Source organism: Crinia signifera, chromosome 7, assembly GCF_055691185.1.
Source record: "Crinia signifera chromosome 7, ASM5569118v1, whole genome shotgun sequence".
NCBI lineage: Eukaryota > Metazoa > Chordata > Amphibia > Anura > Myobatrachidae > Crinia > Crinia signifera.
The window spans coordinates 105,961,626-105,984,615 of NC_139223.1; the positions used below are offsets into that span (position 1 = coordinate 105,961,626).

The window sequence follows — 22,990 nt, forward strand, 5'->3', positions numbered from 1 at the left end:
CCTAAGCATGTTGCACTGTTCTATCCATTACTCCAGTCATTATTTACTAAATCAAAGGTACAGTATAGATTCCAGCTATAATGTAGCTTCACAGAGAGCACTTTCGGGCTTTCATTTAGAAGCAAGTTCAGAAGGCTAGATTTCTATTATTTTATATAAATGTATGTGATATATTCAAATATTAACATTTTCATTTGAATGTGTATGTCTTTTCTTCTAAGATTACAGAACGTGAACTTAAGCCAGGGGGTGCTAACATACCAGTAACCGAAAAAAATAAGAAAGAATATATTGAAAAGATGGTGAAGTGGAGAATTGAAAGAGGAGTTGTACAGCCGACAGACAGTCTTGTGCGGGGGTTTTATGAGGTAAAATGATAAAATTGTCAACCATGAATAGGTATATGTTACATAATTATTATTCTTCTTATCTGCTTATTCAGGAGGTGGTGTGTGTGTGTGGCAGTGTCGCATGCAGTGGGGGGTTTCTGAGTACCCAGAAACCCCCCCAAGATGCCCTAGGTTGAAAGCTGAGGGCCCCCTCTTTCCATGGGTACAAGAATTTTAAAAATCGGCTCTTGGGAACTGGAGATATCTGACTTCAAAGCAGTGGTCCCCATCCAAGCCTGTTAATTGCTATTTCCAGTCAGATATTTCAGGTTCTGTCTGACTTAGAGTTTTTCGTCTTCCCGTCTGACTCGGATCCGGATGCGCGGGCAAAACGTCATCGCCCGGTGTCGGATTCTCGCGAGATCACAGAACCCTTAAATTCCGCAACCCCGCGCCGCCTTCTTCACTCCAGTACCGGAGCAGGTTGGGAAAGGGTGTGCTGCTGCTGCTGCTGTGTACTGTCTCTGCTGGGACCTCTCTCCTCTCTGCTCAGTGGGAGCATTGCATCACCATTGCAAGGACGACTGCTGTGTACTGTCTCTCCTAGTCCTTGTGCTGGGGCCTGCCTCTGCTCCTGTATAGTCCACTGGTGCTGCTAGTGCCTGCCCTGCACTGACTAGGGTTGCCGGACGAGGTCCCGACAGTCGGGATCCTGACAGGCATTTACCCGACGTCGGGATCCTGACTGTCAAAACACAGACAGATGGGTTCCTGACGGCCGTTGGCTAATTTCCCTCATGGGGTGCACGACCCCCATAGAGGGAGAATAGAATAGGGGGCGAGCGCACCGAGCCCGCAAGGGGCTTAGTTGCGCTCACCATGCTGTCTGGGTCCAGCCAGTCGGGATCCCGACGTCGGGCTAATGACTGTCGGGATCCTGACTGTTGGACCCCCTGCCTAGTGGCTGCTGCCAGTACCACCTACCTACTGCAGACTTCCAGTCTGCTGGTGCCCTGCAAACCAGTACCTAATACTTATTGCATGCAGTATATATAATTCCACTCTGCTCTCTGCTGTTGCCACTGGCTACCATTACCTATTGCAGTACATAATTCCAGTTTGGTGTTGCCCCTGGTGACCAGTACCTACATATCACAGTATATAATTCCAGTTTGCTGTTGCCGCTGGCTACCAGTACCTTTCACAGTATATAATTCCAGTTTGCTGTTGCCACTGACTACCAATACCTATTTCGGTATATAATTCCAGTCTGCTGTTGCTGCTGGCTACCAGTACCTATTGCAGTGTATAATTCCAGTCTGCTGTTGCCGCTGGCTACCAGTACCTATCGCAGTATATAATTCCAGTCGGCTGTTGCCCCTGGCAACCAGTTCCTAATGCAGTATATAATTCCAGTGTGCTATTGCCCCTGGCAACCAGTACCTATTGTAGTATATAATTCCAGCTTGCTGTTGCCACTGGCTACCAGTACCTATCACAGTATATAATTCCAGTCTGCTGTTGCCACTGCCTACCAGTACCTATCGCAGTATATAACTCCAGTCGGCTGTTGCCCCTGGCAACCAGTACCTATCACAGTATATAATTTCAGTTTGCTGTTGCCGCTGGCTACCAGTACCTATCGCAGTATATAATTCCAGTCGGCTGTTGCCGCTGGCTACCAGTACCTATCGCAGTATATAATTCCAGTTTGCTGTTGCCGCTGGCTACCAGTACCTATCGCAGTATATAATTCCACTCTGCTGTAGCCGCTGGCTAACAGTACCTAACACAGTATATAATTCCAGTGTGCTGTTGTCCCTGGCGACCAGTACCTATCACAGTATATAATTTCAGTTTGCTGTTGCCGCTGGCTTCCAGTACCTATTGCATTATATGATTCCACTCTGCTGTAGCCACTGGCTAACAGTACCTAACACAGTATATAATTCCAGTGTGCTGTTGTCCCTGGCGACCAGTACCTATCACAGTATATAATTTCAGTTTACTGTTGCCGCTGGCTACCAGTACCTAATGCAGTATATAATTAGATTCTGCTGTTGCCGCTAGCGACCAGTACCTAACGCAGTATTTTATAATTCCAGTCGGCTGGGGCCTACCTACTACTGACATATATTTTATATTATTGCACTCCAGTAGTGCTGTCCTGTGGCATAACTTCACAAAAATAATGGAGATCCAAAATATGGGGGATAAAAAAAATAGGGAAAGATGAAGAGCCGCTTCCTCTTAGTTCTGAAGATGCTTCCACTTGTCATGATGATGAAATGCCATCAACATCGTCTGCCAAGGCCGATACCCAGTGTCAAAGTAGAGGGAATGTAAAATCGAACCCAAAGTTCGGTAAAAGGACTAAAATAAAAAAATGTAATCGTTGGAAGAGAAACGTAAACTTGCCAATATGCCATTTACGACATGGAGTGGCAAAGAATGGCTAAGGCCATGGCCTAAGTGCATGACTAGTGGTTCAGCTACACATGACGATCAAAGTCCTCCTCTCCCCCCCGCCCTATAGTAAATTTAAGAGAGTTAAGCTGTCATCGACAAAAACACAGCAAACAACTCTGCCTTCTAAAGACATATCACGAATCCCCAATCACAAAATCCCTGGTGGTTGTGATGCCGGACCTTCCCATTACTGTACGTGAAGAGGTGGTTCCTTCCACCATTTGCAGTACGCCCTCTGCATATGCTGTAAGGATCACCCACAGTCTAGTTCCAGATTTTAATAATTAAGGTGATGTTGTACACCAGGAGGAGAATATAGATGTAGCTGGCGCTGAGGAGGAAGTTGACGAGGAGGATGCTGAGGTGGTTTGCTTAAATGAGGCACCAGGGGGGGAAACAGTTGTTGTCCATGGGATGAAAAAGCCCATCGTCATGCCTGGGCAGAGGACCAATAAATCAACCTCTATGGTCTGGAATTTTTTTTATCTGAATCCGGTCAACAAATGTATTGCCATAGGTAGCTTATGTAAAATAAGCAGCGGTAAGGATCTTGCCCACCTAGGGACATCCTCCCTTATACGTCACCTGAAGACCCTTCATAAATCAGTGTTTAGTTCAGGAACTGCGGCTAGCAGTCCAGGGACACCTAAATCCCTTGGTCCTCCTGTTGGAGCCAAGCACCTAAAAAAGCACACCACCAACTCCCTCCTTGTCAATTTCCTCCTTGATCCGGATCGGGGGGAGTCCTGCAGGCCATGTCACCAGCATGACTGACTCTCCTTCTATCCGAGATTCCTCCAGAGGATCCTGCAGCGCTACACCTACTACTGCCGCTGATGCTGTTGCTGCTGCTGGGAGTCGGTCATCATCCCGGAGGGGAAGTCATAAGACCGCTACGTCTTTTACTAAGCAATTGACCATCCAACATTTGTTTGCCCTGAGGACAAAATATGACAGCAGTCATCCTATGGCAAAGCGGATAACTGCGGCCTTGACAGCTATGTTGGTGTTAGACGTGCATCCAGTGTCCGCCATCAGTGGAGTGGGATTTAGACCGTTGATGGAGGTATTGTGTCCCCGGAACCAAATCAAGATTCCACTTCACTAGGCAGGTGATACCCGCGATGTACAGGGACATCAGAAAAAGTGTCCTCAGTGCCCTGAAACATGCGGCTATACCCACTGTCCAAGTGTGTACTCCTTTCAAGTCAGGCTACGCTGTGTATCACCGGTTTCAGGAAGAGGCACAGCACCGACAACCTCTTAGAGAAACTGAGGGAAATCCTCTCCCAGTGGCTTACCACCCTTAGACTCTCCTGTGGATTTGTGGTGTCGGACAACGCCAGTAACATTGTGCGGGCATTAAACATGGGCAATTTCCAGCACGTGCCATGTTTTGCCCACACAATAAATTTGGTGGTGCAGCATTTCATTCTGCCACTGCTTGCCGAAGGCTAGAGTGGCAGCAAAAACTCCTCAACCTGCCCTTCCATCAGCTTAAACAAAAGGTGGTGACGCGCTGGAACTCCACCCTCTATATGCTGCAGAGGATGGAGGAGCATCAAAAGGCCATTCAAGCCTACATGGCCACCTACGACATAGGCAGAGGAATGGGGCTTCACCTGACTCAAGTGCAGTGGAGGCTGATTTCCATTTTGTGCAAGGTTCTCCAGCCGTTTGAACTAGCCACACGTGAAGTCAGTTCCGACACTGCCAGCATTAGTCAGGTGATTCCCCTGATCAGGCTGTTGCAGAAGCAGCTAGAGAAAGTGAAGGAGGAGTTAAAGCGTAGCGATTCCGCAAAGCATGTCACTCTTGTGGATGAAGCCCTCGATACGCTTTGCCAGAATACAAGGGTGGTCAGTCTGTTAAAGTCAGAGGAATACATTCTGGCCACCGTGCTTGATCCTCAGTTTAAAGTGTATGTTGTGTCTCTGTTTCAGGCAGACACAAGTCTACAAAGGTGCAAAGACCTGCTGTTCAGGAGATTGACATCTGAAGGGGACCGTGACACGGCCAGAGCTCCTCCTTCATCTTCTCCAACAGCTGTGCCTGCGAGGAAACAGCTGCGAGTTCCCACACAAACCGCAGGGCAGGCAGGAGGGAGTTTGGACATCTAGTCCAGACTAAATGACCTGGCAACGATTGCTGACATGTCTACTGTCAGTGCATTGGATGCTGTCACCATTGTAAAAATGGTGGAGGATTACTTTGGTGACAGCATCCAAGACAGTCCTTACCTGTACTGGAAGGAAAAAGAGGATATACAAACTGGCTCTATTTTACCTGAGGTGTCCCCTCTCCAGTGTGTACTCCGGAAGAGTTTTTAGTGCAGAGGGGAACCTGGTCAGTGAGCGGCGAAGGAGTTTGCTTCCGCAAAATGTGGAGAAGATGATGTTTATAAAAATTAATGATCAATTATTCAATGAAGACCAGGAATTGCTTCCAGAGATTATAACAGGGCCTGTGATTGTGGAGTCCAGCAGGGACGAATTGATAATCTGTGAGGATAAGGAAGTACACACTGGAGGGGGCGAGTAATCAGAGGATGAGGAGGATGACGAGTGACGATGACATCTTGTCGCTGTAGAGCCAGTTTATACAGTGAGATATTATGAATTGTTTTTTTGTGTGGGGGCCCAAACAAACCAATCATTTCAGCCACAGTTTTGTAGGCCCTGTCGCTGAAATGTTTGGTTTGTTAAAGTGTGCATGTCCTATTTTCACAACATAAGGGTGGGTGGGAGGGTCCAAGGACAATTCCATCTTGCATCACCATTCATTATATACGGGGAAGGGAAGACTAGCACTGACTCAATGTTCTAATGATAATTATAAACCAACAATGACAATGATAATAGATTCAAATATCCTACATGTTTATTAGGTTGGTGGTGCTCCCATGAGTCATAATATGAACTATCATACAAAAGGAGAAAAAGAATTGCAAATCTTTTTGACATTGTGACATAGCCTTGTCTGCCCTGTCATACATCAATTGATTAAGCAATACTTGCCTTCTCCGTTTTTCTTTCTCTTTTTACTTTCCTTTCTTCTCTTGAGACTTTTTCAACAATTATATTAGTTTCGGAGGTTTCTGCAGTGAGTCTTGCATTTTAATGCATATCAATAAAATATATACATTTTAAACTTAAGTTGTGCCCCAAAAAAGAGAGTCATCTTTTTCTCCTTTTGTATAATATCACCATTCATTAATCCTACTGCTGAGAGTCGTTCATATGTGAGTCTTTTCAACGCATACAACTGGACTTGTCTTTAAATGCATACAACTGTTTGCATTCCACTAATGAGAGTAATTGATTTCTGTACCAATCGCCCACTGCTCCTCGGCTGGTCGCCGCCTCTGCTCAGATAGGGTGTTACAGGTGTCTCCGGGAAGCCATTCTGCAGTGTCGTTAATATAGGCACTGTACCTTAACCACAGGTAACTGATACATGACTGTGGGCCTTATTCTAGTTCACTCTGACAAAATCCTTCTTAAATGGACAAAAACATGTGCAATGCAGGTGGGGCAGATGTTACTTGTGCAGAGAGAATTAGATTTGGGTGGGGTTTTACTTCAAAGTGAGATCTATATTGCAGTGTAAAAATAAAACAGCCATTAATTACCCTGCACAGAAACAAAATAACTCATCCGAATCTAATTTTCTCTGCACATTTTACATCTGCCCCCCTGCAGTGCACATGGTTTTGTCCATCTAAGAAAGATTTTGTCAGAAAGAGTGAATTGGAATAATGCACAGTGTCACAGACACTGTAATGCAGATGGCATTCACTATATTATTCCAGGAGTCCGCTGCTGCCGCTCTCACCCTGCATTATTCTGGGAGTCCGCCACTGCCGCTCTCATCCTGCATTATTCCGGGAGTCCACCACTGCCGCTCTCACCCTGCATTATTCTGGGAGTCCACCATTGTCGCTCTCACCCTGCATTATTCTGGCACTCCGCCACTGCCACTCTCACCCTGCATTATTCCGGGAGTCTGCCACTGACGCTCTCACCCTGCATTATTCTGGGAGTCCGCCATTGCCGCTCTCACCCTGCATTATTCCGGGAGTCCGCCGCTGCCGCTCTCACCCTGCATTATTCTGGGAGTCCGCCCTTGCCGCTCTCATCCTGCATTATTCCCGGAGTCCACCACTGCCGCTCTCACCCTGCATTATTCTGGGAGTCCACCACTGCCGCTCTCACCCTGCATTATTCTGGGAGTCCGCCACTGCCGTTCTCACCCTGCATTATTCTGGGACTCCGCCACTGCCACTCTCACCCTGCATTATTCCGGGAGTCTGCCACTGACGCTCTCACCCTGTATTATTCTGGGAGTCCGCCGCTGCCGCTCTCACCCTGCATTATTCTGGGAGTCCGCCATTGCCGCTCTCACCCTGCATTATTCTGGGAGTCTGCCACTGCCGCTCTCACCCTGCATTATTCTGGGAGTCTGCCACTGCCGCTCTCACCCTGCATTATTATGGGAGTCTGCCACTGCCGCTCTCACCCTGCATTATCCTGGGAGTCCGCCACTGCCACTCTCACCCTGCATTATTCCGGGTGTGCGCCACTGCCGCTCTCACACTGCATTATTCTGGGAGTCCGCCACTGCCGCTCTCACCCGCATTATTCTGGGAGTCTGCCACTGCCGCTCTCACCCTGCATTATTCTGGGAGTCCGTCGATGCCGCTCTCACCCTGCATCACACAACCAGATGCCGTCGGAAGACGACCTAAGTGACAGGAGCGTTTCTGCCACTGCCTGCAGAATGCTGCCATGATCAAGCCAGATAGTGGTCTTATTAGATATTAAACTGATAAAAACAGATGCACAGTACACTCGCAGAACAACTCAGTGATGCACCAATCGCCTACTGATCCTCGGTTGGTGGTAAACACGATCAAGCCATCACCATTAATTAATCCCACTGCCTAGAGTCATTCATGGGGTAACTGGACTTGTCTTTAAATAATCGCATACAACTGTTTGCATTCAAGACAGTGATAATAATAAATTATAATCAATCACAGAGCTGCCAAATCCCAGTGCTGAGAGTAATTGATTGCTGCACCAATCGCCCACTGCTCCTCGGCTGGTGGTAAACAACACGATCAAGTCAGATAGTGGTCTTATTAGATATTAAACTGATAAAAACAGATAAACAGCACAGGGTACTTATGTAATATCTGGGCTCCCGTTTTTCTTACGAGACTGCGTCCCTTCGCGGGGCTCGCCACACTTCGGGCACTATATAAAATCAACTCCATGCGTAGTTGGATAGTAGGGGTATGAAAAAATGGGGTGCATTTAACATGGGAGTCCAGATAATACATAAGTACCCAGCACAGCACACTCGCAGACCAACTCAGTGCTGCACCAATCTCCAACTGATCCTCAGCTGGTGGTAAACACGATCAAGCCAGATAGGGGTCTTTTTGGGGCCTAGTTTTTCAAAGTGCCACTCCTAAATGAGCCACGTGTTTGTGCCGCACAGTTGTGTGGCTTAGCATAGATATACAGCTACCTCGGTGCAACCTTTTGCCTTAACAATAATGTGAGGTGTTCAGAATAGACTGGAAATGAGTGGAAATTAATGTTATTGAGGTTAATAATAACGTATAATAATAATTATATAATAATATATAATAATAATTATATAATTATATAATTATATAATATTATAATAATAATAGGAGCAAAAAACACACAATAATTCTGCGATTTTAGCTGTTTTTATGCTTTTAAAAAAAAATCAGAACCCAAAACCTTTATGGGGTGCTTTGGCAAAACTCTTTAGAACCCAAAACCTGAAGGTAATCCGAACTCAAGACCCAAAGTGGCCGGTGCACATCCCTACTGATAATGCAGGGCAATGCATGCAACTCTGACAATTCCGACACCTGCAGCTATTGATTTTGACAGCTGCAGATGGTGTTGCCCTTTCGTCAACAGCAGGGACGCTGGCTCTGGGGCTGCGCAAGATATCCCGCACGAGTAGAGACATTTTGCGTATGCCCAGTAGAGCCAGCTAGGCACGAAGATAGATGCTTTGTTTGCTCAAGGGGTGATCGCCAGAGGGGTGGTGTTCTCATTTCCCTGATTTGGTTGACAAGATGTTAATATTACTAGTTGGTGTTAATTTCTCCTTCACCTTGGTAATAAAACATACTGTGTATCCCACAGATAAGACCAGAAGACACAATAATATTGATCTCAGGATGGACAAAATGGGGTTGGCTTTTATTTTTCCCTGACTAGGTTTTTACGCCGCGCCCCCTTGTCCACACAGAGCGGTGCATGGGAACACCCAGCATTTCCTAGGTGTGCCCACTAAAACGGTGGGTGCACCCAGAAAAACACTTGGTGTCTCCATGCGAATGCATGCGCCTGCCCCGTTCTTGGACAACAAAAGTCAGTTTAGAAATCATTCGATGGTGACCATAGAATGATTTCTTCCCCTTCCACTTGTATGTGAATGGATGCATGAGAATGCACATCCATTCCTATAGCAGAATGTATATTCGCTCAGTGGAAGGGGGCAGGCGTCCGCTCGCCTGGTGGGCAGTGTTTACCCACTCGGTAAGCAGCAAATTTATGTTGCTTACTGAGCCAAGCTAAATCACCTCCATAATTTGTGTGTGTGTGTGTGTGTGTGTGTGTGTGTGTGTAGTTGTTTGCACGCTGTATGCAATACTGTATGTATATGAGTGTACTTATACAGTATATGGATGTATATATTGTTTTTAAGTTTACTTTTCTAACTAAAAGTGTTTGAAAGGTTTTCCTTTCCCTTTTTCAGGTGGCAGATGCTCGCCTGGTATCTGTGTTTGATGCCAGGGAGCTAGAGCTAGTGATTGCTGGAACAGCAGAGATTGATTTGGGAGATTGGAGAATCAACACAGAGTATAGAGGAGGTAAAGGGGTTTCCAAATGATGTTTAAATTAGATATATAACTATACTGCAATGACGTTTCTTCTGTGAGCATCAATTCTAATCCCAAAGTTGTAGCTGTGGTTAATAAATAAAATAAGGCATGATTATTTTCTATTTTAATTCAAAGCACAAGTTTTCCTAGATGAATAAATAATCTTTGATATCACAATGATCTACTGTGGTACAAATGCCTAAGAATCAATGGGTTAACAATTGTATTTATTTCTTTATTGTTGTTAGGTTACCATGATAATCATATTGTTATCAGATGGTTCTGGGCTGCTGTTGAGAGATTTAACAATGAACAGCGTCTCCGTTTACTACAGGTAATAACATTCTATATACCATGTCATACTTTCTGAAGGGTTCCGTATGCTTTAGCGACTGGCAAATGTTGACATTGACCCAATGTCAACATGTTTGCATGTTGACATTGTCGGCTTGCTCCGAGCTATGCAAAGCCATCCTCAAAGCTGATATTACCAGCAGATGAGCGGCTTTCACAGTGATGGTGCGCAATGCAGCAGCGCTCACCGCCGGGGCATACACACTGGGCGGCTTTGAGCTGAAAGCCGCTCAAACATGCTGTTTTGAGTGACTTTCAGCTCAAAGTCTCACAGTGTGTATGGGCCTTAATACACATGTTCCCCAGCCATGCAATGAGCCTCATCCCTAAAACACATGTTCCCCAGCTCTGCACTGTCCCCCACATGTTCCCCAGCTCTGCACTGTCCTCAACACACATGTTCCCCAGCCCAGCACTGTCCCCAACACACATGTTCCCCAGCCCTGCACTCTCCACAACACACATATTCCCCAGCCCTGCAATTTCCCCAACACTCATGTTCCCCAGCCCTGCACTTTCCCCAAAACACATGCATACCTCACAACTTTTATTGGTGGATCTGCCTGCGGGGAATAGATGGTGTGCGCACAGTGTTAATTCAATGTTGCTCTCACCACAGGACACTACTGGCCATGGGAGGGATGTGGAAAAGTCGCCAAAAACCGTGACATTCCCACAGGACAGTTGGGAGAATGCACATGTTCCCCAGCCCTGCACTCTCCCCAACACACAGGTCCCCCAGCCCTGGACTCTGCCTAACACACATGTTCCCCAGCCCTGCACATACCCGAACCATAGTTGCCTACCCTCCTGCATTCTGCAGGAGACTCCCTGAAATAGCAGTAATCTCCCTCTCTCCCTCATTAGTCTACCAATCTCCCTCATTTCACCTAGCCCACATTACAGTGTTACATTTTTTTGGAAAAAAGGATTGAGAGATAGACACATTTACATTGAATCATCAGCACCATATTCCAGCACTTTAGCAAGTGTATTAGCTCTTACTAACTGCTTTGGGGCTCATCTACATTTGGATCTAAGTCATTTTAAAAGATTCCTCTCAGATGTAGCAGTGCACACCCACGCTTCTAGGTGCCAAATTCACAATCTCTTTTCACAATCTGTCCATATATGGAATTAGACACACCCTTCGGGTGGAGCATGACATGCCCCCTCAATAGGGGGCTCGGCAAAATTCTATTACCAAATATAATCTCCCTGAAACTAGTTTTCAAAAGTAGGCAAGTATGACCCCAACACACCAGGGCCGTCTTTTCGTATGGGCTTAATGGGCACTTGCTCAGGGGCTCCAGGTGTATAAGGGCCCTATACTGATAGCTGAGGACCCCCTTTTTCCAGTGATACCAGAATTTTTTAACTCTGACCTGGAGAACTGGAGATATCCAACTTCAAAGCAGCAGTCCACATCCGACCTGTTAATTGCAATTCCCAGTCATATTTCTCAGGTTCTCTCTGACTTAATGTGCCCATAGACGATCCGTTCCCGGACCGTCCATTCTGTACTATGAGATGCGCGCTCCGGCGCATCTCATAGTACGGTACAAAAAGTATGCGCTGCACATTTTTTGTACTAGCTGTTCCACGCATCGCATCGCATTGCATGAACAATGCATGCACAAGGCATGCAATGTGATGTGCTGTGTACTATATAAGTACACAACGGATCCGTTAAATGGACCGTGTATGGGTGGCTTTAGAGGGTTTTTTTGAGAGTATATTCCAAAAGCTGGGACTCCTTTTCTGTGGACACTAGCGGCTTGTCTCTATCATGCCCAGAACCAGAGATATCAGCCTTCCAGCAGCCGGCCCCTGCTCCAGCTCCAAACGTCTGGTGTACAGTTTTATATTTTTGTTAATGGATTGCTCTGGCTTCTGATCTCTGATCCCCAAGTCCCCAGCACCTCCTGAAAGTTGAGACTCTAGGTTTTTATACTGAACTAAATAGGTTTTTATTTTTATTGAAGGCAAATAAATTTATTTCCAGATAATGGTGATATCTGCAGTCAAACAAGCTGCCCTTCCACCGGAAATTGACAAATAATAAGCCCACTCCATTATCCAACCCTCCCCTGCATATAAAACACCCCCTACCTCCCTGGAAGTCATTTACAAGGGACCCTTCATTCAGCTCAGTGCCCCCTTCTACACGTTAGTGTTCACCCTCCCACCACCTGTGCAGTAAATGAGTAATTAGCAGAAGTTTCTACTCCAGGTCCTACATGTTGAATGGAAGATAGAGCACCATACAAAAACAGATATAGGATATGACCTTTCTATGGCGCAATGCTGCCTTTAGTTCTTACTTATCCCCGGTTATCACCCAATAACCAAAAACAATCGTAAAAGAACACAAGAAATGGATTTTCCAAACTTTCTAAGGCGCAACCAGTCCAGATGTTCTCCGGCCGTCAAAACTTTTGTTCAATCTTTCTGTTGATTTATCCGATGGTTCTCAGAAAATAAATCAAAGAAAGCCACTGATTAGATGCAAACTCAATAAAAGATAATTAAATTTCTACTGTTCGGAGTAAAGCAGGAGGGCATAAATGAGCGTACCCTACTCACAGTGTGACTGGCAACGTATATGCACGTAGCGGGTACTTGTCCTGCTGGTAGGTCCTCGATGGCCTCCCTCTTGACTCCCAGTATAGTGTATACCGTGAAAAATAAAGATAAACAGCAATGTGTGCCTCTTTACTGGTGATCAAGTCTCAAAGTGTGTTTGGAGGTGAAGCAGGAGGGCATAGATGAGCGTACCCTACTCACAGTGTGACTGGCAACGTATATGCACGTAGCGGGTGCTTGTCCTGCCGGTAGGTCCTCAATGGCCTCCCTCTTGACTCCCAGTATTGTATATACCGTGAAAAAAAAAGATAAACAGCAATGTGTGACTCTTTACTGGTGATCAAGTCTCAAAGTGTGTTTGGAGTGAAGCAGGAGGACATGGATGAGCGTACCCTACTCACAGTGTGACTGGCAACGTATGTGCACGTAGCGGGTACTTGTTCTGCTGGTGAGTCCTCTATGGCCTCCCTTTTGACTCCCGGTGTAGTGTGTACCGTGGAAAATACAAAGTAAACAACAATGTGTGACTCTATTTACAAATGATCAAATCTCAAGGTGAGTTGTATGGAAATATAATCCTGTGGGCGCACCTCACTCACTTATAACAAGGGTGGGGCACATATACAAAGGTTTCTTTTCCTCCGTGCTATATAGATATGGTGAAGAAAAAAGTAGGCGTACCCCACTCACGGTTAGTATGAAGAGTTCTAAGCCCGTAGTGGTTTCTTTGCCTTTTGGTGTTACTCTCAAATGTTCGTGATATTCAGGATTTCTCCATCCAGAGTGTATATATAAAAATATGAAAACAAAAAAAACAATGTGTAGTCTTATAACAAAAAAGACCCCATGCGTCTGTTATAGACTCATAAGGAAATGATTTCTCTATCAGAGAATATGCGATGATCTTAATGTACTTTCGTACCGGGACTCACACTAGGTGGTGTTTTTTATAGGTGCGTAAAGGTATCTTTTTAAGTGCTCACAGATCCGTGAATCCTTTATCCTTCACCCAGTGAGAAATTTGTACCCCGTAATGGAAGATAGAGCACCCCCTGCCACCTGTGGGACATCAAAGCTGCTGCTGATAGCACCCCCCACCCCTAGGAGCGGAGAATGGGTAAGGGCCCCAGTGCATTGCTTTGCCCAGGGGCCCACACTGCTGTTAAGATGGCCCTGCAACACACATCATGTAAAACCAACCCTTCACCCAGCCACCTCTATCAAATACATACAGCATGTCCCAGTCACCTTTTTTCTGTACATTGTGGCAGGGTCTCTTTAGTGGGTTGGGATTGTTTAGTCGACCTTAACTAGGTTGACCAGCATTGGGTCGACACCACTAGGTCAAAATGGGTCTAGGTCGACGTGGGCTAGGTCGACAGTCAAAATGTCGACAAGGGGTTTTCACTTTTTTACCCGAATGTCGACACAGTCGACATGGACACAGTTACTTTGAAGTGCAACGCATTCCCTCGCATTGCTCGCAATGCTTCGGACGTGGTGCCTCACTACGCTTGACACACTCGTTTTCTCCCACAACACCCTAGTGCAGCGGTTCCCAAACTTTTTTGAGACACGGCACCCTAGAGCATCAAAAAAAAAAATTCAAGGCACCCCTAGGCCAAATTTTCTTATTGAGAATTTCAGGGGAAAAAAAATTCAGTACATTGTGATTATGGGGGAAATTTACTAAAGGAAATTTGTAAAAAATAGGTGTATTTGTATCCAGAAATACACTTATTTTTGACATTTACTATCCCGAAAATACGGCAATTCGTAGTCGTATTGATAGCACATCAATACGACTACGAATTGCCGTATTTTCAGGATACAAAAATAAGTGTATTTCTGGATACAAATACACCTATTTTTTTTACAAATTTCCTTTAGTAAATTTCCACCTATATGTATGCCACAGTTATGTGGTGAGGGACAGGATTTTCTTCTGTTTGTCCACATATGTTATGATTGGCAGCCACCAGCACTGGTTTTGCCTGTTACGTTTCCCATTAATAAAATGAATTGATCCTAGTCAACCCTGCAAGTGTCCTGAGGCACCCCAGGGTGCCTAGGCACACAGTTTGGGAACCACTGCCCTAGTGGATGGTAGAGCATGAAATACCAGCTGTCCTCACATCTCGGCTCAAAAACAGTGAAAAACTAACCATCTCGACCTAACGCTAGTGTCGACCTAATGTCAGGTCGACCATGACTTAGATCCATGTTGACCTTAACCCATGTCGACATTAACCCATGTCGACCCAATGCTTGTCGACCAAGTTACTGTAGACCTAATGACCATATTCCCTCTTTAGTAACTTGTGCTGGACGGGGAGGAGCTACCAGACATTTTCTGTGTGAATTGTAAAGAGCAGCAGACACAAGCCTCATGACTGCCAGCTGCTGCTGGAAGTTGAGCCCAGAAATAACTCCCTGGCCCAGCTAACAGCATTTGGATGCGCAAAATGTGCTGATGGAAAGTGACAGGCTCTCATAGGACCTGCTAAGGCAACTAAAATACATAATTTACACGCAAAGATGTAATCACAGTAAAGGGGCGCCCTCTAGTGGCTAGCACCCTATGCAGTTTCCTAATGCTGCCGAGTGGTAGAACTGACCTCGTTGTGCAGAAAAATCTATGAAGTCTGTCTGTGTCAGGTGATGCCGTAGTCCTAACCCTTCCACATACCTCCCAACTTTCGTAGATCAGGAGGCGGGACGCTGCTGCTGCGCGCCGGAGGCGCGTTGACATTTTCGGGGCGTGGCCCCCATTTTGCCGCTATGGGTGCATGACCCAGAGGCTCTGTGAGCCTCTAGCCATGCCCGCAGCCCCCTGGCTGCGGGAATAGACGCTGTGCGCATGCGCACAGCGTTTATTCCCCGCTGCTTAGCAGCTGACAGGGGGGACTCCCAACAGCCCCCCCACACCGCGGGACACTGCCGCCCGCGGGTGGGACAGCGGGACAGGCCCTGACAATCGGGACTGTCCCGATAAAATCGGGACTGTTGGGAGGTATGCTTCCATAGCAACCCTAATTTTGTCATTCTGCAGAATATCAGCATTTCACATGTTGACATTGTGAGCATGTTGACATTCTGCAGGTGCTGACATCATAGCACAGTACATTTTATTAGGGGGTGCATCGTCAAATTTTTGTGCCTAGCACCATCTATTGGGCATGTTTAACACCGCCCATTGGGTATGTCTAACACCGCCAATAAGTAAGTAAGTTATATTTATATAGCGCACTTTCTCCAACAGGACTCAAGGCGCTTTATAGACATTACAAAATAACAATGCACATACTGTAATACAAGGGGATATCGGTACAAGGAACAATGGGAGTACAGATATGCACTAGGTGTACTCTAATGAGGTACACGGACATGGGGAACATATAATTACTGAGCTGTGCAGTACACAGGCAGCCATTCAGCACACCACATGGTGTTTGCACCAGTCAGCACAGTACACATTAGAACAGTACAGGGTACACAGAACTAGACATAACACAATTAAAGCACAATTCTTAGGACACAATACAGCTGAGACATAAGGAAGTGAATGAGAATAGATGCAGGTATAGATTGTAGGTGAGTAAGAAAGCTGTAGTTGAAATGCAAGAAGAGTGCTGTGAGAACAGGAGGGAAGAGGACCCTGCTCTAAGGAGCTTACAATCTAGAAGGAGGGGGAGACAGACAGATGACATGAGGTGCATGGTAAGGAAACCTGGAGGCAAGAAGTGAGCAGGGCAGATATAGTCAGGACATGAGGCAGCAGGTATAGAGAATGGACAAAGCAGTCCTCTCCTCCTAACCACCTCTCCCCCTCCACCTGCACCCTTGAACCCTAACAGCCCTGCGCTGTGGCCCATTCCACAACACCCCCTGCTAGGGGGCAGAGAGCATGCAGAGTGAATAGGTATAGCACAGGATTGAGAAACCATGGCTCTGGTACCACAGTATAGTTCAGAAAGATAGTATCAAAATAGAGAAAAGTAAAATAAATGCCGGCGATAGGGACTGGTATGCGCGTGCGTCTAACGCGCATGCGTGTCCCAGTATCACGGCTGCTTCCTGCCCATCTCCGCTTCAGGGAGACACTGCCCAGTTTGGGGTGGTCAGGGCGGTGAGGGGGACCGGTGGCAGAATCGCCAGCCCCTGCAAAGATGTAGCAGGCTGCATCTGTACTATTATTAATCATGGGGAAGGAATAAAAGCAACTACTGAATTTTTGCACAAAAGCACTTTGAATTTTTAATTGAAGGTGTCTCTATCATCTTGACCAATAACTATTTTATGTTTATGATTTTTACTTGCAGTGGGTCGGAACAGCTATGGGCACCAGGTTCGCCCCAAGTTATGTGAATATTTTTATCGGGCAATGGGAATTGGAATATGTATGGGCTAACAACCCATATGGGGTGAACCTGGTGTCATGGACCCGCTACATAGCTGATGTCTTGTTTTTATGGGATGTGGATTACACTACTCTAAAGACTTTTTGCAGTTATCCTAATAACAATAATCTGGATATTAATTTCTCTTTTAACTTCAGCAATTCAAGTGTGACTTTTTTAGAAATCACCATATATCACGAGGACGGTCTTTTAAAAACAAAAACCTTTACCAAACCTACAGATTCTTCAAGTTATATACATTTGAGCAGTTGCAATCATGATAACTGGCTCAACTCTATCCCTACTGGACAACTTAAATGTGTTCAACGCAACTGTACGGAAGAGGCCATGTTTGATTTGCAAGCTAGTAAGATGAGAGAAAAATTCAAGGATAGTGGCTATAAAACATCAGAAATAGAGAAAGCAATTGTGAACGTGAAAAGTATTAGTATTCTCTTCTACAAGAAAAACTATAATAAAACCAAAGGGAGGAGAAAATTACAATTTAAAATGGGCCTTCATCACTGATATTAATGTACAACATAAAAAGCTAGAATGGTCCCAGTGGCGCACACAGGGGGGGGGGGGGTCCGAGTACCCAGAACCCCTCCTGTGCCTATTCCATGCTGCCCCGTGAATGGATGCCCCTTCACTGCTGCAGTGCTCAATGCCGGGGTCGGGGCCATATCAAGGAAGCAGAAAAGAGTCTACTCTGTGCATAGAAGAGGAAGGAGACCACTGCCCTTTCCTGCCCTTCCTGTCACCCCTCCTCTTCTCTGCTCCTCTGGCCGTGCGTGAAAACTGCAGCCGCAGCGCTGCCCAGCTAAGTGCTTACTTCTGACAACACCATCAGGGCTACACCGCGGCCGCTGCACTGAGGGTGACATTTAATAGGATGCGATTTTTAGGCATTTTTAAATTCGCCCATTATCGCACTTTTTAAAATTGCTTTTTTTTGCAGCAAATTCACATATTTAATGAGGGGCGTATCCCGGGTAAAAAAGTGCGAATAAGTGCGATAATGTGCGACTTTTAGTCATGAAAATGTGCGATATTTAGGCATGAAAATGTGCGAATTTGAGGAAACGTGCGAATTTGTGTTAAAAAAAAAGGTACTGACCGGCACTGTGACAAAAATACTCAGTAAATTGATTACCCACACTTTAGTGTCTTCATCCTTTGTACGTAACAACAAATCATAATAGTGACAGCAACTGCGCCCTATGACAGAACGTGAACCACCTGTGACACCTTATAAATAAAATGTAATAATAAGAACTGCGCACCACACACAATATTATATGAATAAAATAAAATTATTTTAAATAACTCACCTTGACGCCCTTCCCCATCCACAAATCCAGATACAATGTACAGTATAGTGATGCCGGTATGCTTAATATTAATTCTCCACAACACATGAAAAGTCTTTATGTATAGAAAGCCCCGCAGTTCAACATTTCGGCATTGATGACAGGGAAATTAACAGTGATGCATCAGGGAGGTGGGTGTTCTTCTGAGGCCATGCTGTTGCAATATTTGAGAATGGTGTATAAATATAATGTTTTTGCTGGTGGACATTTCTTGGTATTTGTTCATATTTTTTATGTTTTCACAGTTTGTTACTGGCACTTCCAGCATACCATATGAAGGCTTTGCCTCTTTGAGAGGTAGCAATGGTCCAAGGCGATTCTGTGTGGAAAAATGGGGAAAAATCACTGCTCTGCCCAGGTAAACAAATTGCTGGTGTGGAGTAATGCTCTTGTGTTTGATTTTATTTGTCAATGACTACAAAACACAATCATTTTTTAAACAAGTAAGACTTGTTTATTGGGTGCATATAGATATGTCAAACAAAGAGAAGAGCAAAGCACAACTAATAATACTGAAACATATGAACATATAACTTTATCACAGCAAAGCTAAAATGTAACATACATTGTGAATTTATTTCAAGATTGGTGTACTAACTTTCAAAGTCCCACGTGTCAAGGTTTCATGGTACCTAAAGCAGCTTTTGATTCCTAAATGTGGATAATTAGATAAAGACCGCTTAGAATAAAAAGAAAAATGTAATCAAATAAATAAATATAGATAAAACACATATATAAAAATAAAACAATTATCGACACCACTGGTCATTGATGCGAAAGTGGTGTTGTGTATATATAGTACAACAATAGTGCACTGGCACTATTAATAGATACTCCTCTGATTGGGTATACTGTATATAACAGTATTCCCCCAAAGCCCAATGTAATGAGCAATAGATCTTGTCCAAATGTGTTTTTATTAAAAGTTCAACAAAGGTAAATTGCCATGGATCTTTGTACAGTTGTAAGATGCTTGAATGGCTTTCAATGGCAAGAACAAGATGTATCCAATGCATTTTGCCCTTAAGAGGGCTTCATCGGGGGTAATAGTTCTCCACTGTAGATTCTTCCTAGACTCCTAGGCAAAGTATAATCACAGTGCCAGTGCCTGGCCCATAAGTTCAGCAACAATAATACACTTATTTCCCATGGCATGGAAGGAGTCAAAACCGGCACTCAAGTATGAAGTAATCCTTTTATTCCATAAAGGTAGAAACAGGTAGCAGCAGCTGTCCCGACAGCTGTTTCAACTGAGCAATGCCAGTTTTCATCAGTGGTGACATTGCTCAGTTGAAACAGCTGTTGGGACAGCTGCTGCTACCCGTTTCTACCTTTATGGAATAAAAGGATTTCTTCATACTTGAGTGCCAGTTCTGACTCCTTCCATGCCATGGGGAATAAGTACTGTATTGCTTAACTTATGGACCAGGCACTGGCACTGTGATTATACTTTGCCTAGGAGTGCTGCCCTGTGACCCCAATTAATATATATATATATATATATATATATATATATAAGTACTTGGAAACTGTAGCACTGATTGTGCAGGATAATCAAAGTCCAGCAAAACCACCTGGGGTTTAACCCAGGGGTGTAGGGTACACCAAAGTCCTTTTAAGGCTGCAGCTCAATCAATCAAAGGGCTCCTGGGTTCACCGGAGAAGACAATCTGGGTAGAACAAGAAAAAGGAAGAGAGCGCTTCCTGGTGTATTAAACGAGATTTATTTTAAAACCAACATGGTATGAACTCCACGGTACAACATATGAATGCTCGTACCTCTGATAAAAACACTGTGGGCTGGCTACCACACGGATTAACAATATAACCACAAGGCATAAACAGCTCACTAGGTCCTGCACGATCAGCTGGGTCTCTGTGGATGCTGATGCTGGGTTGCGCCGCCAAGACCTACTCAGGATTAGGGAACAGCCGTCTGGAGCGTTCCACAACACGAGTGTAGAAAGCCACGCTCTGATGCGTTTTGTGGCTAGTGCTAGCACCCGGGTTCATTACATAGTGACCAACTGTCAATCAATATGGGGGGGGTCTGACTTGCTTAGACCAATCGGAATAGCAGGTACTGACACATACTGACTATCCGGGATTTAACCCTTTAAAAGGTGTAACGGACAGGGGTCTACCAATCTTAGCAGAGATCATTTACTGCTGAACAACCATTTTATTATAATGGCTATTCGGTTGATGTGCTACAGATGTGAATCTAGCCACCTTAATAATTTGAACTGTGATACCAGAGTATCTCTAATCTCCTGCATATGTTGACAGTGGCTAAAATATCGGATGCGCTGGCGGGACGGTGACATAGCGCATGTTCTATCTTATGTACTGGGCGCAGTATGAGGATTACCCTCAGGAGCAGTGTCGCCGCAGCCTCCAGCACGGTGCGCGCACAACACAGTGCTCCCGCCGTCTGCCTGTATAAACTGTGCATGCGCCGGACACATCGCGAGACCCGGGTATCTGGCGCATGCGCACAAATCGCCGCAGGATGCTGCAGGACCAATCGTTATGGGAGGAAGCGTATCCCTGGCAGGAGGGGATAATGCACTCCCATAATGTGCGCCAAACTGATAATACATACGGGCGAAATTCAGGTTCTCTTCACCACGATAAAGTGGTGAAGCGAACCTGCGCCCTTAACGATCGGTACGCCACTATTAATAAATCTACCCCTGAATTCTATCCTTTTGAAAGTTTGAAGTGAACCTAAGGTTATATTCATTGATATTTAAATAGCACATAACACTCGTTAAACGCCAATTCATCACCCTTCCATATTATAATGATGTCATCGATATAATGTTTTATCATGACGATTATCTTTCCAATGATCTGTGAGACAGCTTGATTCCCAGTCTGCCATATATAAATTGGCCATATTGGGTGCACAAATCATGCACATAGCTGTCCCACTCATTTAAAAATTTATATAAAATTCAAAATAATTGTGTTTAAGTACAAAGCGCAGGCAGTCACACAAAAATATAATCATTTCAGCAGACATTTTTGCATCCAATCTTAGACGGTAGTCTATAGATTGTATGCCCTTTTCATGCGTTATACTAGTATATAAAACCTGCACATCTATGGTGGCAAACCTGTATTCAGAGTGCTAAAGTTCAGGGGTGTGCTCCCGCAGACACACAAATATAAATCTCTTGGTTGGGACAGAAAAATGTGTCTTTATGCGGTGCACCACAAGAAGAGTAAATACACAATAAAATGTAACCTTTATTATTCAATGGTTAAAACTGCGAACTATATTAAAAAAACATATGAACATAAACAAACAAGTGAAAAAAGTGCATGTTAAAACAGCACGTGCGGGGATGCCGTGTGTGATATATGTCTCTAGCGTGGTTAGTACTCAGCACGTCCTATATGCTCTTGAGGTTTTTGTTGCCAAAGAACAATTCCTGCTCAATGTCCTAAATAGGATTCAATTCAATAGTTTGCCGCAATAGGATATCTTTGGGTAACCAAGTAAGTGTACTGGTAACATTATGAAGCAATGTTGTGCTCAAAGTGAGACAATGTTGCAACCTGCTTATATCTATCACTGTGTTGTTTAATAACCGTAGTTAAGACGAGCAGGTCCTGCTAAAACATTAGTGACAGGTTATATACACCATATTTGGAGTCTTCTAATCATTTTAAAGAGACCGTAGGAATGTCACTACTGCGTGCAGAATTTTTCATGTACAAATAACTGTTTTAGTTACCAAATGAGTTTTTAAACAGGAGGAGACTTTGGTTTCAAATCAATAATGCATATGATCTGTCAGAAATGACAAGTGGTTACTGTGTTCACATATTTATTCAGACCTAAATTGTTGCTGCAAATTAGTGATTATACGTGTATCATATGAGTAAGATATATCGCATCTGTGTGGTGCGGCCTCAACCACTGTGATAAAGTGATGCATGCAACAGTCACTGGATGACAGGGGCAGTCCGAGCGGTGTTGGTAAGTGCCAATGGCACTTCAAATGGAAAAATGTACCATAGCATGTCCAAAAGTCCTTAAGAGTGTAAATTGTGAATTAGTTGGTATTGTGGCATGTTTGTGACTGTTTTCAGAATGTATTATTTTGGGAATGTAAGTAAATAAACTTTCATTTTGTTTCCTTACAGGGCCCATACATGTTTTAATCGTCTTGATCTTCCACCATATCCATCATGTTCGATGCTCTTTGAGAAGCTTTTGACAGCAGTTGAGGAAACAAGTACATTTGGCCTTGAGTAGTTCATTTTATGTTTGGCTACTTAGGTGTAAAACACAATGTTGTGAACTGAACCTAAAACATCCAAATGACGCTAATTTTATAATACAGAACTTTTCTAATCAATTGTGTCTAAACCTACAAATCTGTGATACTGCAGGATGTCTGTCATGTCACAAATGTGTCAATAATGTGTTGAATACAAGAAAATGAAGCCTGTAATGAGCAACACTACAGTATTTGAAAGCATAGAAGAATGACACTATATTAGGCTGCAATTTACTATCTAGCAGAA

At 44.5% G+C, this 22,990-nt stretch overlaps 1 protein-coding gene across 2 annotated transcripts in view; it reads left to right on the forward strand.

The window, feature by feature from the left end:
• HECW2 (HECT, C2 and WW domain containing E3 ubiquitin protein ligase 2) overlaps positions 1-22,741 on the forward strand; it is a 478,030-nt gene extending 455,289 nt beyond the window's left edge. For both annotated transcript variants that reach the window (XM_083153595.1, XM_083153596.1), the window contains 5 exons: positions 222-368; positions 9,609-9,723; positions 9,984-10,069; positions 18,694-18,806; positions 22,607-22,741. In XM_083153595.1, coding sequence (XP_083009721.1) covers positions 222-368; positions 9,609-9,723; positions 9,984-10,069; positions 18,694-18,806; positions 22,607-22,718 — 573 coding nt within the window. In that variant the 3' untranslated portion in view covers positions 22,719-22,741. The remainder of the gene's footprint in view (positions 1-221; positions 369-9,608; positions 9,724-9,983; positions 10,070-18,693; positions 18,807-22,606) is intronic.
• The last annotated feature ends 249 nt before the right edge of the window (positions 22,742-22,990 follow it).